The sequence below is a fragment of the Lipotes vexillifer genome, unplaced genomic scaffold, assembly GCF_000442215.2.
Source record: "Lipotes vexillifer unplaced genomic scaffold, Lipotes_vexillifer_v1.1 scaffold1261, whole genome shotgun sequence".
In the NCBI taxonomy this organism is placed as follows: domain Eukaryota; kingdom Metazoa; phylum Chordata; class Mammalia; order Artiodactyla; family Lipotidae; genus Lipotes; species Lipotes vexillifer.
Window position 1 is genome coordinate 321,279 of NW_006796548.1, and position 16,433 is coordinate 337,711.

At 48.3% G+C, this 16,433-nt stretch overlaps 2 protein-coding genes across 2 annotated transcripts in view; both read right to left on the minus strand.

The window, feature by feature from the left end:
- PEF1 (penta-EF-hand domain containing 1) overlaps positions 1 to 9,360 on the minus strand; it is a 16,984-nt gene extending 7,624 nt beyond the window's left edge. The window contains exons 1-2 of the mRNA XM_007468653.1: positions 9,331 to 9,360; positions 394 to 709 (exon numbers count right to left, since the gene is read on the minus strand). Coding sequence (XP_007468715.1) covers positions 394 to 709; positions 9,331 to 9,354 — 340 coding nt within the window. The 5' untranslated portion in view covers positions 9,355 to 9,360. The remainder of the gene's footprint in view (positions 1 to 393; positions 710 to 9,330) is intronic.
- Positions 9,361 to 16,290: 6,930 nt separating this feature from the next.
- The window catches only part of COL16A1 (collagen type XVI alpha 1 chain), a 50,220-nt gene continuing 50,077 nt past the window's right edge, over positions 16,291 to 16,433 (minus strand). Inside the window, exon 71 of the mRNA XM_007468654.1 lies at positions 16,291 to 16,433. Within this exon, the coding sequence (XP_007468716.1) occupies positions 16,291 to 16,433 (143 nt within the window).

The window sequence follows — 16,433 nt, forward strand, 5'->3', positions numbered from 1 at the left end:
ATTCCTGCTAGTCCTCCTGCTCTTTTTGTCTGCCACACAAACAGTATATCCCAAATAGGGGCTGCTCCTCCAGCCTGGATCCTGGAAAGAAAAGACACGTGGAGCAGAACCTCAGCAGCCAAGCCTGCAGCTGCCGACATGTAACCAAGAGTAAATAAGTGTGAGCAAGGAACAGAAATAAACATTTGCCATTGTAAGCCAGAGATTTAGGAGTTGTTACCACAGCAAAGCTAACTAACAGACTTCTCATTCTGCTAATGCAAGCTAAGCTAGAGACAAGATGCTAAGGTGCCGGAGACCAGGCTGCCTACACATCCACAAGGAGGGCAAGGAAGGGCCCCGGATAACTCAGAACAAGGTCAGAGGCACCTGGAGTCCAAGATCCCTACTTACCTGGAGGAGGTGTTCCCTGTCCATAAGGCCCGGGATGCTGGGCACCATAGGAATTTGGAGGTGGTGGTCCATAGGGGCCCCCTGGGGCCGCACCACCATACGGTCCTCCCGGAGTTCCAGAAGGGAGCCCCCCAGGGTTGGGGTGTGCATAGGGCCCTCCACCAGCTGGTGGTCCGTAAGGCCCTCCAGGGGCAGGACCTCCATATCCGCCACCAGGGGGTACCCCGCTAGCATACTGCCCTCCAGCATGGGGCAGTCCGGGGTAGTAGCTACCCGGAGGGGCTCCGGGTGCTTGTCCTCCAGCTCCTGGGCAGCCCTGCAAGAAGAGCAAGATATCAGTCAGAATGACAGGGCCAGAAACTAGCCACAGTATGGAACTTTACAGTTATAAGGCACTGCCACTGCCTTTATTTCAACTGATCCTATGGGCTGAACTGGACTGGAATCATGACCCCATTGCTCAGATGGGGAACCTGAGGCTTCTGGAGGAGATACAACTTACCCAAGGTCACATTGCCACTGACCTGCAGAGGTAGGGCTGGAAACCTGCCCTCCTGGCTGCCCTTCCCTGCACACCAAGGGTATCCACAAGGGCTGGTATCATGTCTGGTTTGCCACTTTATCCCTTTATCCCCAGCCCCCAGTGCAGAACAGATGCTCAATAAATATTTACTGTATGAATGAGCGGGCAAATTAATCAAACTGAATTCCAAATCCACACCCTGTGGTACCCCCATCTCTATCTGCAGAATTCACAGAGCAAATGTGATCTCCAGCCCATGCCCCTGACTCTCGTCAGTCACAAATGATGTATCTATAGCACGGATTCATCCACAGCATGTCTTCCTTACCGTGCTCTAGCTCATGATGCAAAACCATTTCCCCAGCCTCATTCATGGCTCTGTGAGACAGGTAGGCAAGACCCTATTCCTAAGGCAATATAGGCCCATGGTTAAGAGTGAAAAAGACCAGTTCAAGCTTGCGGTCTGCCACTTACTAACTGGTCTAATGACTTACCCTCTCTAAGCCTAAATATCCTTGGCTCTAAGAGTGCCTGCCTACCTCCAGGTTAGTATGTGAATGAAATGAGGCCAGTCACGTAAAGGGCTCTGACACAGGCCCTCACACAAAGTAAGCACTCAATACACAGTAACTATTAATAGTAGGACTCTTCTATGGAGGAGGAAACTCAAGTCCAGAAAAATCACACAACAACCATGTGGAGGGGCTGGGGCCAGAATCCAGGTCTCCTGGCTCCTAAGCCCAGGCCATGTAAACAGTAGAGCATACATGGGAGCACTCCTCCCTCTCTTGTCCCTGTCCCCACGCCACTAGCCAGGGACCCCTGAGGCTCAGAGTGTTCGGCTCCATCTCCCTAAATTGCCTAGTGGACCACAGCCTCAACACATCTGCAGTGAGCTCAAGGGCACAGAGAGCAACTGCGCCCAGCTCCGAGCATTGTGAGGATGGTACCATCTGGACACGTTTTAGATCAACCTGTAAGGCACACCAGTGGCCTAGCCAGTACGAGCCTGGATTTCCTCTTTTAATTGTGTTTGATAGCTTCCAGGACAGTTACCCTCAAGGCTAAGGCCAAAGTCACACTTCATCTCAAGAGAGTCTGCTTGCTCGGGGAGGAGGGGCTTCTTGAGGCAGGGCAGGAAGCACGCCCTTCCACCTTCCCCACTCAGCATCGTGGATGCTCTTCTGCCCTGGAAGCTGCCACAGCTCGTAGCAAGACTGCTTCACAGATAATGAAGTCACAGGCAAATCTCAATTCAAAACTCTGCTCTCATCAGCTGAGCTCATGACCATGGATCAGTGGCCTGTTTCCTCACAAGTAAAATGTAATAATCCCTGCCTCACTGAATTGTTCTGCAGATTACAAGAAATGTATACAGCAGAATTTTGTTAGTTAAATTTTTAGCTAAAGAACCCCATCCCCCCCCCCTTTTTTTTTTTTGCCCCCCGCCTTTGGCCACGCGGCTTGCAGGATGTTAGTTCCCCAACCAGGGACTGAACCCGGGCTATGGCAGTGAAAGCGCCAAATCCTAACCACTGGACCACCAGGGAATTCCCTAAAGAACCTTTTGATGAATAAAAATATTTAAAAACTGGCAAGAGAAAGTTGCTCTGGTTGGAGGTGGGGGTCCCAGAGCCCTGACCACATAGGCCCCTCCCTTGCTAGGCTGTGAGTGAGCCCTGCAGAAGCCCCCCAGTGATTCAAAAGGCAGTTTGAAAACCATTAATACAAGAAACAGTTCTTACAACAGCGTCCAGCATAAATCATAGCTCTACTGTTATATTAATTATTATTATTACTATCAGCAAAGCCCTGGGCCAGGTAAACTCTTGGGGCGGGGGGTGTGTATAAAGGAGAGTGAAATGTTCAAAGGAGCTCAGTTAATAGGAGAGGCACTGAAACACACTCTGTAACATTTAACAAAACAGCATAAGGAAACAGGTGTTTAAAATGGACACATAAGCCATGTGCCATGGGACCACAAAGGAGAGTGAGATCGGGGAGGGTTTCCAGGAGAGAGCAGCATTTGGATTAGGACTTAAAGAATAATAAAGACTCCCAAGGGAGCTGGAGAGGTGTGATGGGAGAGGTGCCCAGAAGACCTCTTCAACCTAACCCCTTCAGTTTACAGACAGGAAACTAAGGCCAGGTGAGGGGAAGAGACTGGCTTAAGAAACACTGTGAGCTGAAGGCAGAGGCAGATCACTCCCCGTCCACATCCCAGTCCACTGACTCCCACCATCTCCTGCCACGGTGCTCTTTCCTTAAGTGATAGGGCACAGGATTCCAGTGTAGGCTAGAAAAGGGGATGGGGACTCTGCAGAGTCTGGGCACACCCGAAGAACAGGCTGGACACCAAGCCAGGAAGTTGCTGCTCCACAAGAAGTCGTGGGAGCAAAGCCATCAACAGTTCCTGGCTAAGGACACCTGAGGCACAGCCCTTCCCCCAGGAAACGACCCCACGACAACCAAGCTAGTGCTGCCGGCCGGTCTTCTGACCTTGGTCCTATCACAATCCAGGGGTCTGGTGCAGCCTGGCCACAACTAAACCCTTTCCTTTCTGCCCTGCATTAAAGCCCTTACGTGTACAGTTTACAAAGCACTTTCACATACATACAAATGCTACTGGCAAAATTCTGCCAACAATCCTCCAACAGAAAAAAGGAAGGTATTAGTAGGCCTATTTTCAGATGAAGAAACTGAGGTGCACAACTGTTAAAAGACTTCATTCATTCAGCAAGCATTTACAGAGCAACAATGTTGTGTTAGGCTCTGTGCTAGGCCTGGGGGCACAAAACTAAACAGGGCCTGGCCTTGAGGAGCCCCAGATAATTATGATACAATCTGATCAGTGTCATCAGAAAAATCTACTTAAATGCTATTAAGAAGGCATGGGCAGAGGAATTGGTTCTGTTTGTCAAATGATAAGTGAGCAATCAAATGAACACATGTAGGCAGTGGGTCAAGGAAGGCTTCCTGGAAGAGGCAGGAGTAATACTGGAACTGGCACTGAAGGATGCACAGGCATTCTCCAAAAGGAAGGCAGTAAAGGACATTCCAGATGGAAGAAGAAAGACAAACGCACAGACCTATGAGCGAGGATGGAGTAGTCAGGGAGTGGGCTAAAAAGCAGGGGGCTGGGGCAAGAACGCAGAGTGAACTCAGAAAGGCAAGCTCTTTACATGCTCCTTGTCTTATCACCTGTCCTGCTGCATTTCAGTTAGCTGATGCATCTTAGAGCAGTTTCTCTCTGTCACACAACAGTGAGCTCCCCAGGGGCAGACAGTGGGCCTCATTCATCACGGTAGCCCAGGGTCCAGCACAGAGCCTGGCACCGGCAAGCCACCATAAAAATGTGAACAAATGAATACCACTCAAAAGATTTGGAGCTTTATGCTGGAGGAAACAGAGCGCTACAGAAGGGTTTCCAACAGGGAAGAAATGTGATCGGGCCTTGTTTAGAGAACTAAGCAGCATCGGGCGTGAAGGATGAACTAGTGGGGGAGGCGGCAGCCCAGGTGCTGGACAGGCAGGGCTTGAACCAGACAGCAGACTCAGAGAGAACGGGATGGATTCTGAAGCTATTTCAGAGATAGACTAGACATGACTTGGCAACTAATTAGGTTAGAGAAGCGATGGAGGGGGCAGTGAGGAAAGGGAAGTGTTTAGAATGACTCAGGTTTCTAGCTTGCACCAGAGGACGAAGAAAGTAAAACCACAAGAATCCAGGCTGGGGAAGAGGGTTCCCAGGGACACTGAGTTGTTAGTAAATGTCTGAACCAGAAATGAAAACCAGAGTCCCTGATTCCATGTTCTTTTATATTACTCCATGCCATTTGCCAACCCTCTGAAGAGTTTTTCCAAGAGCATTTCAAGCTGATAAACACAAGAATGTCAAAAAAAAAAAAAAAAAAAAAAAACGAAGAGTTCAGCAATCATGGTTTGCAAAACATTACAGAAAACTAACCCTAGGTCTTTACTGATTGCAAATAAATTACATTTGATAAATTTGGGTGGGGGGAAGGGGCAATTAACATTTTATTAAGGCTCTCACTGATCCTCAGTCCTATGAGGTAAGTGCTATGTCCCCATTTTACAGATGAGAAAATTAAGGTGCAGAGTTTAATCATGTGCCTGTGATGACGCAGCTAGAACTGGTAAGCTTCAAAACAGGGTCTGCATGACTCCACCACTCTACCCTCTTCTGGGTGTTCACCAATAAATGAGTGAGTGTCTACCATGTGCTAGTGCCAGAGACTGTCCTAAATATATGTGTCAGATATGATGGATTTCTACAGTGGAAGGGGTTGAAGGGGAAAGGGTTGGATTAGGTAATCTTTCAGAGGCTTCAAGCCCAGAAATTAGGGAGACTCAGAAGAATCTTATTCTGTTTTCACCCCCGCACCTAGACCCAATTCGAGAGCCACAGTATTGTAAGAGACCCCAAAGACCTCCCAGTCCAACCTCTCAGTCGATGATGGAATCTCTGCAGCACCATCTGGAATCTCTGTTTACATTCCTGCAAGTGGTGGGGAGTTCACCCCCTCCCAAATAACCCACTCAGAAAGTCTTACATTTTCTTTTGGCTCTGAGGGCTCATTCTTCTACCCCAAGACCCTTGTGAAGCCCAGAGGTGTCCAAGGTTGGTCCACGCTGAGTACTGAGGGGAAACACAAGCCTGTGTTTCAAACACAAGGCCGTGTTGCAAACACAAGCCTGTGCTCTGGAGCTAACCCCCAGCCCGCTGGAGGAGGTTAGAGCCCATTCTAAGGGGTTAAACAATCACAAGACTACAGAAGGAGTGGTTTGGGCATTCACCAGCAGAACCTCCTAAAATATTTAAAGGTCAGAAATCTGCAGCCAATAAACAGCGAGCCAAGAACTGTCCCAAGACTTCAATTACCACCTCTGTGCTGACACTCCAAAATCTTTCTCTCCAGCTTCAACTCTCATGAGCTGCAGACCTCATATCCAACAACCTCCTGGACCTCCCGTCCAAATCTATTCCTCCTTCTGTGCTCCCACTGCAGTGAAGGGAAACCCTGATGCCCTCCTGGACACCTCCTCTTTCCTCTCCTCCGTCACCTCCATTAGGCACCAAGTTTTCTCACTTCTACCTCCCAGCTCCATGTTCACCAGGTCACTGTTCTCTCACCTCGATTACTTCAACAGCTTTGAAACTGGTCTCCCTGCCTTGTCTCTCTTGCTTCAACACCCCCTGACAGTGCCCCACGGTCACAGCTCAAAGCACGAATGGGAGAAAACTCTTCAGGAGCTCCCCAACAACTCTCAGGATGAAGTCCACACTCCTCAAAAAGGCACATAATGCCCTTTAGGATCTGGTCCTTGCTTGCCTTTCTGGTCTTGTTACCCTTTCCCCCCCTCCTCTTCACTGCAACTAGACTGATCTCCTTAAACTCTTCCAAAATACTGGGCTCTCTTACTTGCTTCCTGGCCTTTGTGAATACTATTCCCTCCACTGGAATACCATGCCTTTCTTCACCCAGCTAACTCCTACTGGAGATTCGGTTTTTGGCTTAAATGTCACCTCCTTTAACAAGACTTCCTTCCCTCAAGACTAAGCTAGGGGTCCCTCCTGTGCTAGCCTGACACTTATTCCCATTTAATGCTCATCGCACAGATTCTACAATTTACGTGTCTGTATCACTCTTCCCCTTGGAGTATTTACTACATGCCAAACACCATATCAAGCACTTTATGTGGATTATCTCATTTAATCTTTGCAGTAACCCTTGAGGTAGGTACTCTCATCACCCCATTTTTAAAAAGGGGGAAACCGAGCCTCAGACTTCTGCAAGAAATTTCTGCAAGGAAATGGCAGAGCAAGGATTTGAAGCCAAATCTATCTGGCCTCAGAGACCAAGCTCTTAAGCACTGAAATCCATCAGGCTGGCTCCCCCACAGCACCAAAGGGTACTTGAGTTTTACTCCTCCAACACCCAGTCCATGCTTGAGGACCCTGGGGCAGGATGCAGCAGAAAATTACAGGAGTTTTGACTCCTAACAAGAGGCTGGAATCCTCCAGGGCTATGTACTGGGTGGAGGGGAGGCAGCACTGACTAAGCCTTTGGATGCTTTCAGACAACCCACTTCTTTTCTTGGAACACTGTGGACCAGGAGCTGGATAGGAGGAACGAAGAAGGTATGATGGGAGACAAGCATTTCTTCCTCTACTAGAGACACATTCCCCTCTGTGCTCCTTTTCAATATTTCACTGAGCATAAGCCCAGGCAGCACGGCATGATAACAGTGACCACAGCAGCAAGAGCTATGCCAGCACGCTCTGGCACACGCTAGGTATCAGCAATGTGCCAAGCTCCCTACAGGCTTTATCATATTTCATCCTCTTTTCAGCCCTATGAAGTACTATTCCTCCCTCTTTACAAGTGAAGAAACCGAGGCTCAGAGCCCTTAGATGATTTGTCCAAGGGCGTATAACTATTAAATAGAATTAGGATTCTAGCCCAGTTCTGTCTAACCTGGAAGTTCAGGCTCAATTTCCAAGTCACTGCTTCTAGGATGCATACAAATTGTCTCCAGAAGCTTATTAAAATGTAGATGCTTGGGCCTTTCCTGGGTACAGGTCTGAGGTGGAACCCCAAAATGTGCTTTTTTAACAAGCTCCTAGGTGATTCTGATATAGACCATCCACTGAGAAACAATGTACTATGGCAATGTTTTCCCAAACTGTGTTCCTCAAGAATACCAGTGTCACCAACATATGACCAGACTTATGTCATGTAAGTGGGGTGGGGGGTTCCATAGTTAAGTAAGTTTAAGAAACACTTCATATTCTATCCCTCTCTGGCAAATTTACAATGTCTATTAACAAATTAAGAATTCTGAGATGGCCTGTGGTTTACAGGTTAACAAAACTCATTAAGCTGTATTTAACAGTGTATTTCCCAACCTTATTTAACCACAGAATACTCCTTTATTAGCAATACTTATTAACATTCACAAGCCTCAGCAAATGCAACTGAGCTTGGGAAACACTGCCAGGTTATACTTCCTCCTAACCCCAGCCCAGGCTGGCCTCTCCTTCCTACCTCTGCTAAGTATGCAATGATAGAAACTCTAAGTTCTAGCATGGGCACTCCCTCACTTGCTATGTGTGACCTTGGGCAAGCCACTTAACCTCTTTGGGCTTATTCCTCAGCTATAAATTGGGGGAATAATCCCTGCTAGCCTGCTTACAGAGCCTTCATGATTGAGATAACGGCTGTCTAAATACTGTGTGCAAAAACTGTACAGGGCTGCACTCCCTACGAGGGCTCTTGCCACATCTTCTGATATGTGATTACACTCAGCCCAGCGCTTAGCAATATCCCATGTGACCTTGTTTTCCAATTTTTCCTGCATGGGTTTTATCTCCTAAATTAGTGTGATCTTAGGCAACTCAGGAGCCCTCTCTGAGCTAAAACGAAGGGACTCTTCTGAGGACCCTTCCAGCACTGGCCTTCAAGGAATCTAGTAAAAATCAAAATACTAAAAGGTAACACCTGTCACACTCTTCACAGTACCAAATGCTTTACAAGCATCACTTCATTACTCTTCATAACAGCTCTATGAAGTAGATCCTATCATTTGGCCCTATTTTACAGAAGAGGAAACTTCAGCTCAGAAAGGGCTCAATGGCTCAAAACTATTTAAGTGATGGAGCCAAGGTGTGAACCTTCCTCTGACTCCAGACTGCACTTCACTACTCTAACGCTCTTGTTAGCCAACAACGGATTCTGGCCACAGAATCGCCTTGCTGTGGTGTTCTTGCCTGGATCAAGATGGGCTGGCAAGTGGGGAAAAGGCATTTGCTGACAGCTCCGGGCTCTGCTGCCTAACTGCCTGGTGACTTCAAATAAATTCCATGTCTCCTTGGGTTTCGCTTTCCTGTGTGTGAAATGGAAGTGTTGGACTCAGTCAGTAGTCGAACAAGCTCGTTTGCGCAGCCTGCTAAACCCACAGGTTCTCCTGATTATTCAGATGCAGTACGTCAAGGGTGTATTTTTATCAACTCCCCAAAAGATACCGACAGAACCAGCGCTCTAAACGTTCTGTTGGCGTTGATGACCCCGCCTGCGGCCCCAGCGGGATCCTGGGAAAATATGGGGCCCAGGCCAAGCCCAGTCTGACTCTGTGGGGTCCAAGAACCCCAAATCTTCCCGTGCACGACGTCAAAGGGGGCGCGACACGACCTCCCAGACGTGCAGTCCTGCGTGACGTGAGCCAGGCGCGACCGACCATCCCTTTTCCCTTCTCTCCTGCGCGAAACCTCGTTGAAGCCAACCTCAGCGTGGGAAAGGCGCGGAGGAGGCGGGGAGAAAGAGAAGCAGGGGATCCCGGGCCTGGACTTGGCGAGGCACCCACTTGGATTCGCCCGCCCCTCACACACTCACCTGCCCGTACGGGTAGCTGGCCATGGCGACTCTGACGTCTCACGTCGCCGTGGGGCGGGACTTTCCGTCTCAAACCCGCCTCCTCCTGGGCGTGGGGGCGGGACCTATTCTGATTGGATGTCCGCAACTATCAATCCTAGGCGCATGGGTCGACGGAAGTGACGCTATAAGGCGGCGATTTGGTGCCTCCCAGAGACGCCAGAGAAGCTAGGGATTCGGAGACGTTCCCAGAAATCTTCTTCGCTGTACTGGCGCACCTGTTCCTCTCTTTCCTGCCCTAGAGTAGGCTCCAGGGCTGGTCGGGCCCGGGTATTTAGGGCGAAGCTTGGGTGGTGTGTTGCAGTGGTGGCCATGTTTTAACCTGGCAAATGGGACGCATGATAGTGGCGTAGTTGCTGTCGTCACTCAAAGTTTCCAGCTGAGGAAGGCCCAGGGGGTTACCGTGACGACGGGGAACAGATGGAGGCCTCCGGGGAAGGCTAGAGGCAAGGGCAAGAATGTCAGGCACCACGTGTCAGTTAGCAGCTTTGGAGTGGGATCTATGGTGTTTGGACAGGAAAATTCCAAACCGTCAGAATGGGAGGGAAATTAGATCATCTAGGGCCCCTTCTTTCATAAATGGGGAAACTGAGGTCCAGAGAAGCAGTGACTTGCCCTCGTTCAGTATGGGTTAGGGGCAGAGTGTAACCTAGAACTGGGGTCAGTGAATGTCCCAGTTCTCAGGGAAGTCTTGAGGACTGGTGCCAAAGTAAGTAAAATCCTGGTTACTAAGTGACCTCATAGTCATGTACTTGCCTGTTCATGGTTCAGGCTCTCCACTTGTTTGCATGCTTATTTAATTTGTTAGTTCTTACATGCGGGCACAGATTGTGTCAGGTTTTGCTTGTCATTATATCTCCAGGACCTGTATTTTTTAAAAATTAATTAATAGTGTTATGAGGTGCTTTCCATTCTGGCCCATCTAACCATCTCGCCAGTGTCACCTACAGATTGGCACTTGCCATCTACCTCTACAAGGATCAAATTAAGAGCTGCTGTAGCTGCTGACCTTCAACACCCCCTGAGAGGAGTTCAGAGTGGAGATCAGGAATGAGGCACTCTGTGCTCTGGGAAAAACTGGCAGAACGGGTTTTCAGATAGATATTTTCAGGAGACGATTTTATGAGCCCAATTCTTCATCTCCTCGTATCTAGAAAAGCAGTAAAATCCTCCATGGTGACATCTTCCCCTCATGACTAGCAGTAACCTTCTGCAAAAAATATGTGCTTGGCTATGTGTACTCCCCCTTCACCAAAATCACATATATACTGATCTTCCCCCCAATCTCTTTGGAGCAGTTTTTCAGATCTATCTGAAATGCCGTCTCCTGGGCTGTAGTCCTCATTTTGCCCCGAATAAAACTTAACTCACAACTCTCAAGTTGTGCATTTTTTTCAGTCAACACCAGGCACTCCAAAATCACGGTGCTGATCATGCTGCTTGCCCACGGGAGAGCCTACAATGGCTCCTCTTCATCTACACCTGCAAAATAAGGCCCAGCCTCTGCATTGTCACCCCAGGCCCTTCACAATTTGGCCCAACCTTCACTTTTTCAATCCTGTCTTACGGTCCCTGTCTGCTGCTCTGTACTCCTGTGTTCAGTTCCACCATTCAGCCCCCTTTCTTTGGAATGGGGATCTTGATTTTACCACTTGCTAACTCTATGACCTTGGGCAAGTGATTTAACTTCTGAGTCTCAGTTTCCTCAGCTGTCAGAAACCAGTATGTAAAGAGATCTGAAAAAATGAGCGTATGGCACCTGTTCATGCCCAGACTTATGCTCAAACCACTCCTTTCCCTGAACCAGCAGCCCTCCCAAGTCCAGTCCTTCAAAGCTCAGTTCCAATCCCATCCTGCATCTAGCCGTCCCACATTCCCCGCAGCTCCAGAGTTAGCCACGCTCTCGCCTGCCTCCCAGTGCACTTGGTACTGTCACTGTGCTATATTCTAGCCTGCCTGTACAAGAGTTCTCTTTGATATGTTTCCCAAAACCTGTTCCTCTCCTTCATCTCCAAAAATCCACCCAGCCTCTCAGGCCAGAAACCTAGGATCATTCTTGTGTGGCCTCTGTTTCTCCACATACTCTCCCACTTCCCTGTGCTCTAGTTCAAAAATAGACCCATATCTGCTCTTTTCTCCAGGTTTGCACTGTCACCCTAGTCCAAGACACCATCATCTGTGGCCTGGATCATGACCATAGCTTCCTGATCCACGTCCCTGCTTTCACTCTTTCCCCCACATTCTATTTTTCACGGGGCAGCCAGAATGATTGTCTTAAATATAAATCAGATAATGTCACTCCTGGACTTAAACTCCTTCAGAGGCTTCCAATAACTCATAAGAACATCTAAACTCATCCTTATGATCTTCATGGCCCTACGTAACCAAGACCCTGCCTGCATCTGCAGCCCCACTTCCTGCCACAGAGTCCTCAGGTCACTCCAACCATGCTGGCCTCGTCTCCACCCCTGGAACGTACCAAGCTCATTCCCACCTCTAGATTTTGGATTAGCTCTTCCTTCTGTCTGGAATGCCCTTCCCTTGACTCTTCACTGGCTAGCTTCTCCTTGCCATCCAGGTCTCAGTTCAAATATCCCCTCCTTGGGTGGGGGAGGGGGACATTCTTTGACACCACAAATACAGTCTCCTTTGCCCCTACACACGTTCTAGTCATCTATGGTATCACTATGTCTCATTCTTTCATAACACTTGTCATTACTTGAATTGTTCTCTTTAAAGTTTACATGTATATTGTAGGATTGTCCTTTTCTTATTCACTCCTCTATCCTCCGTGCCTAGAATAGTGCCTGGCATGAGTTCAATGACTATTATAGTTATTATTAGTATAGTATCTTGTATTGAATGCTTACTAGGTGCCAAACATTGTGCTCAGTGTGTTGTTTCATTTTTTACCACAGTCCTTTGACATAGATACTATTACCCATTTATAATGAGGAGCTGAGGCTGAGAGAGGCTAAGTGACTTCCAACTATCAGAAGGACATGGAGAAGGCAGGATTTGAAGCCAGGCCCACAACCTTTTAACTACTCAGTACTTGGTAGGTCTTATCTTCTTTACCTTTGTAAACCAGCCTCCCCCCACCCCCCGCCCACGCAGACAGTTCAAAAAACTGGTGGAATCGAACTGCAAAATCTCAGGAAGAAGCCCTGCGGTCTGGGTTGAAGGTCAAGGGAGAGAGACGAGTGACACCTGGCTTGCAAACTGGAGCAGTGTGAGGCACACTCATCTTACTCCACAAACATATTAACCTGTTGAGTTCCCACCATTTGCCAGGCTCTGTTCTAGGGGCTGAGGATTAAGCTATGAGAATTTCATACCCCAGCGCCGGGCTCTGCCCATCACAGGGCCCATACGAGGACATTCTATTGCATGTCTGTGCTATTTGGGGGCAAGGGTATCCAAGTCGTCTCTCAGGCAGTCAGAGACCAGCCAAAGCCAAGTCCAGGGCTGTGCCTCGGAAGACCTGCAGCAGGACCAGGTGTGTTTATTTTGGAGAGGGCTGGGTAAAATGGTGATCAGGATCTTCCAAAGACTGAAAAACAATTAACTCATTTCCAAAACCTCAGCTACCTGAGGCAGACAGAGGTGGGTGGAGAAGTTCCTGTTTTTGTTTCAGCTTTAGCCAAAGGGGGAAACTTGGATTCCAGCCCTTTTTAGAGCACAGAGTACTTTCCTGAGTTCATGGAAGCCCCGTGGTTGATCCATTAGAGGTGAGGCATAGCTTGGTAATGGAAGGACCATCCACTGGAAACTATGGCCACCCCTGGAGACACATCATTCCCTCTAGGCCTCCTGTCTCAGCACCAAGCTCCAGTATTGCTTACTGAGAAGGAATACCAATACCCACTTAATTATTATGGAATTAATTCTCTTTGATTCTGACTAGATCCAGTTCCAAAATTTAAATTCCAGTTGCATGCCTTGGATCAGAGGGTGATTTCTAGCTTTCCACAGAACTAACAGAAAAATGAGAACAGCAGACAATTGGCCACACTCCCCTAACATTATAGGATCATATGGAGGCTGCATTGATACGTTCTATTCCCATAAACTATTCAAGACAACGACAAAATGATCTAGTCTTATAGGGGGGTTAACGGACCACATGTGAAGAGTCTAAATAGATTCTGTTGAGTTCTGGTGACAGGGAAAAAACATTATGACAGAAAAGAAGACAAATTCCAGAAGGAACCAAATTCAGGGATTTTTCTCTGCAGAATAAACATGCAGCAGCCTTTTCTCCATCTTACAGAGAAGAGGGTTTCTCAAATTAAGAATTCCCTGTTAGGCAAACCTGGCTCGACACAGCCTCACGTGAGACCCTTGCTTCCCACTGTCTCTCCCGCTCGCACTCCACATTCCAACCACATGCACTGTCTCTCATCACTCAGCGTGCTGTCCTCAGTCATCTCTGGACCTTGACATGTGCTGTTCCCTCTGCCTACATAGATCTCTGTCTAGACAAGATTAGGTCTCTCAGCTCTGTGCTCCCCTGGCGCCTGGTGCTGCCCCATCATCCCACGTTATTGTAACTCCTTGTTTAACTCTCCGCTCCCCCCCTAGACACTGTGGAGGCGGGGATCCTGTCTGTCTAGTTTGCCTCTGAATCCCCAGAGCCTGGTACAGTTCCGAGCACAAAGCAGAAAGAGGAAATGGACTCATCAAGTTAGATATTGCCAATCTGAATGATCTGTGTGTTGCCTTCAAAGCCTGGAATAACTACACTAAGAAATGAAGACAGACGGGAAGGTGAGAGAGCTGCCTGAAAGGAGGGGAAAGGGTGCACCCCTCCTTCCTTTCTCTAAAAGCTTACCCAGCTCCTGAACTTACCAGCAAAATCCATGGAATTTTTTTTTTTTTTGCTGACCAATGTAACAGAGACTATAAAATTCAGCTTTCCATCTGGTTTTTCATGGTCCAAGAGAATACAGCAATTTCAAACTCCAGGGAGACAAACACTCAAATCATGAAAGCTTAAACCTAGCCTGTCGCAGAGCCCCCTAAGAGTAGTATGAATTTGACTCAAGAAGAAAAGTGAAGAAAACATCATTTACTCTGTAAGGATCGGTTCCCTGGTGGTCCTCAGAGGGCTTGAGTTTGATGTTTCCTCATAGCGATTTTCCCCCTCTGGCCTTCAAAGCCAACCTGCTCAATTCAACAGCTGGTCCTTGCTCCCCTTTCTGTCTACTCACACCAACGTGCTTCTTATCATGAGGCCCATCATCGGTTAGTGCTTCACAGACTGGGCAGAGAGGAAGCTGGCCTTCCAATGGGAGCACTTTAACATCTGTCCTCATCCACTGTCCAACTTTAACATCTGTCCTCATCCACTGTCCCAAACTGGCTGCTACTTCAATGCAAAGAGGATGAGTTTGCTTTTTAATGTTTTATGTTAGACTCAGGGTTAACTGAGAATTGCTGGTGAGAGATAAAATAAGAATTGGCTCCTTTATCTAGAAACATCATGTGAGGCACTTGGCATGCTCAGGAGTCTGCCTGATTTCATATCCCTGGCCATCGGCACACCTCTGCCCCTGGCAGGAAAAAAAATAGGGCGAAGGTTCTGAAAAGCTCTCGGTATTTGGGGCTCAATGGGAGAAGGGAATTTTCAAAACCGTGCTGGAAATGCCAACTCAGGAGAGATTTTACGGCCAGTTTGAAGGCTTCAGGCAGTTTGGATAAGCATCTGGACTCTGGGTACATTTCTCAGCCTGCTCTGTGATCCCTTTGAAGTTTATCCAACTTGAATAAACCTTCCAGAAAGCTGGGGCCAGTAAAAAGGCTTTCTTTGGAAGTCCCTCTGGATGTGCCCTGTTGATTTCTCACAGAGCAACCAGCCCATCAGGACAAGAGATCTGAAAAGCAGAAAAGGAAGAAGCTTGCTTGCTGTCTTTTTTTTCTTTTTCTTCCTAGCCTTTTTACATATGGAGGAGGCAGCAGATAGATCGCCAAAGTCCCAGCGGACTTTGAGGACAATGAATTCAGATCTGATCGTGGCTTGCCCATGACCCCTTTGCACTGATGCAATCTGTTTCTGAAGGCCTAGACTAAGAGGTACAGGAAAAGCACCACACAAGCTAGATTAACAATAACAAAAGATGTCATGCGCCGTCCGGGAGAGCTGGTGACAGGGCCATGCACTGGTACAGGCAGGAGTTTCCATGTCATTTCCTGGAGAAGCAGCAGTCCCTCGTTGCCTGGGCCAGGGGCTGCGACCTATCGTTCCTCCTGTTTGCACAGGCTTTCTAATCATGGAATTACTGGAGCAGCAAGAAGAGAACCGTGCGTGCTTGGAGGTGCCGCCAGGCAGATGAATGCACCTCAGCAGCAAGTGGCAGTTCCCAAGGTGCACCTGGATTGGCTTTGGGTCACACCCAAGAAGAGGTGGGTGGGGTACCAAACACTGGTTTCTTTAGGGAAGCAACTAGGGAGGGGCCTTTATGAGCTGCAAGCAGGGTCTTCAAACCCGCCTTTGGCTCACCCATGGGAAGAGGCTGAGCGATGCCCTGTCTCTGACTTGGAGAAGTGTGCCATGAAGGATAGGACACAAGGTCCAGAGGCCCAAAGGTTGACTCAGAAGGATCTGGAGAGGAGAGCTGAGCTGGGGGCCCTCTCTACAGCAGCATCCCACAGCTTGACTGGTTGACCACAGACGATGAAGGAAATGCCCTCTTTTGACCCTGGGACCAAGTGACAAGAGGAGGATGACAGGGAGATGCAGCTGCAGCCCCAGAGAAACCCCACTGGAAGTGAGATTGCAGATAGTTTTGTTTCTTTGTTTATTGATAAAAAAATATTAATAGCAATTAAAAACCCAAAACATTCACAACCCATCCAGAATCCTATAAGTTTTAGCCATTTGTTCCCAGTGGAGTCCTTCATCTGACGGAAATGGTGATTTCAGCCAAAAGGCCCCTTCATGTTCTTCATGGGTGGGTACTCTTGTTCCATTGGCATGGCCCCAAAGCAGTCAGAGGGGTTACAGTGGCCGGCCTTGCCCGGCGGGCCCATGGAGCCTGGGGGGCCAGGGATGCCAGGAATGC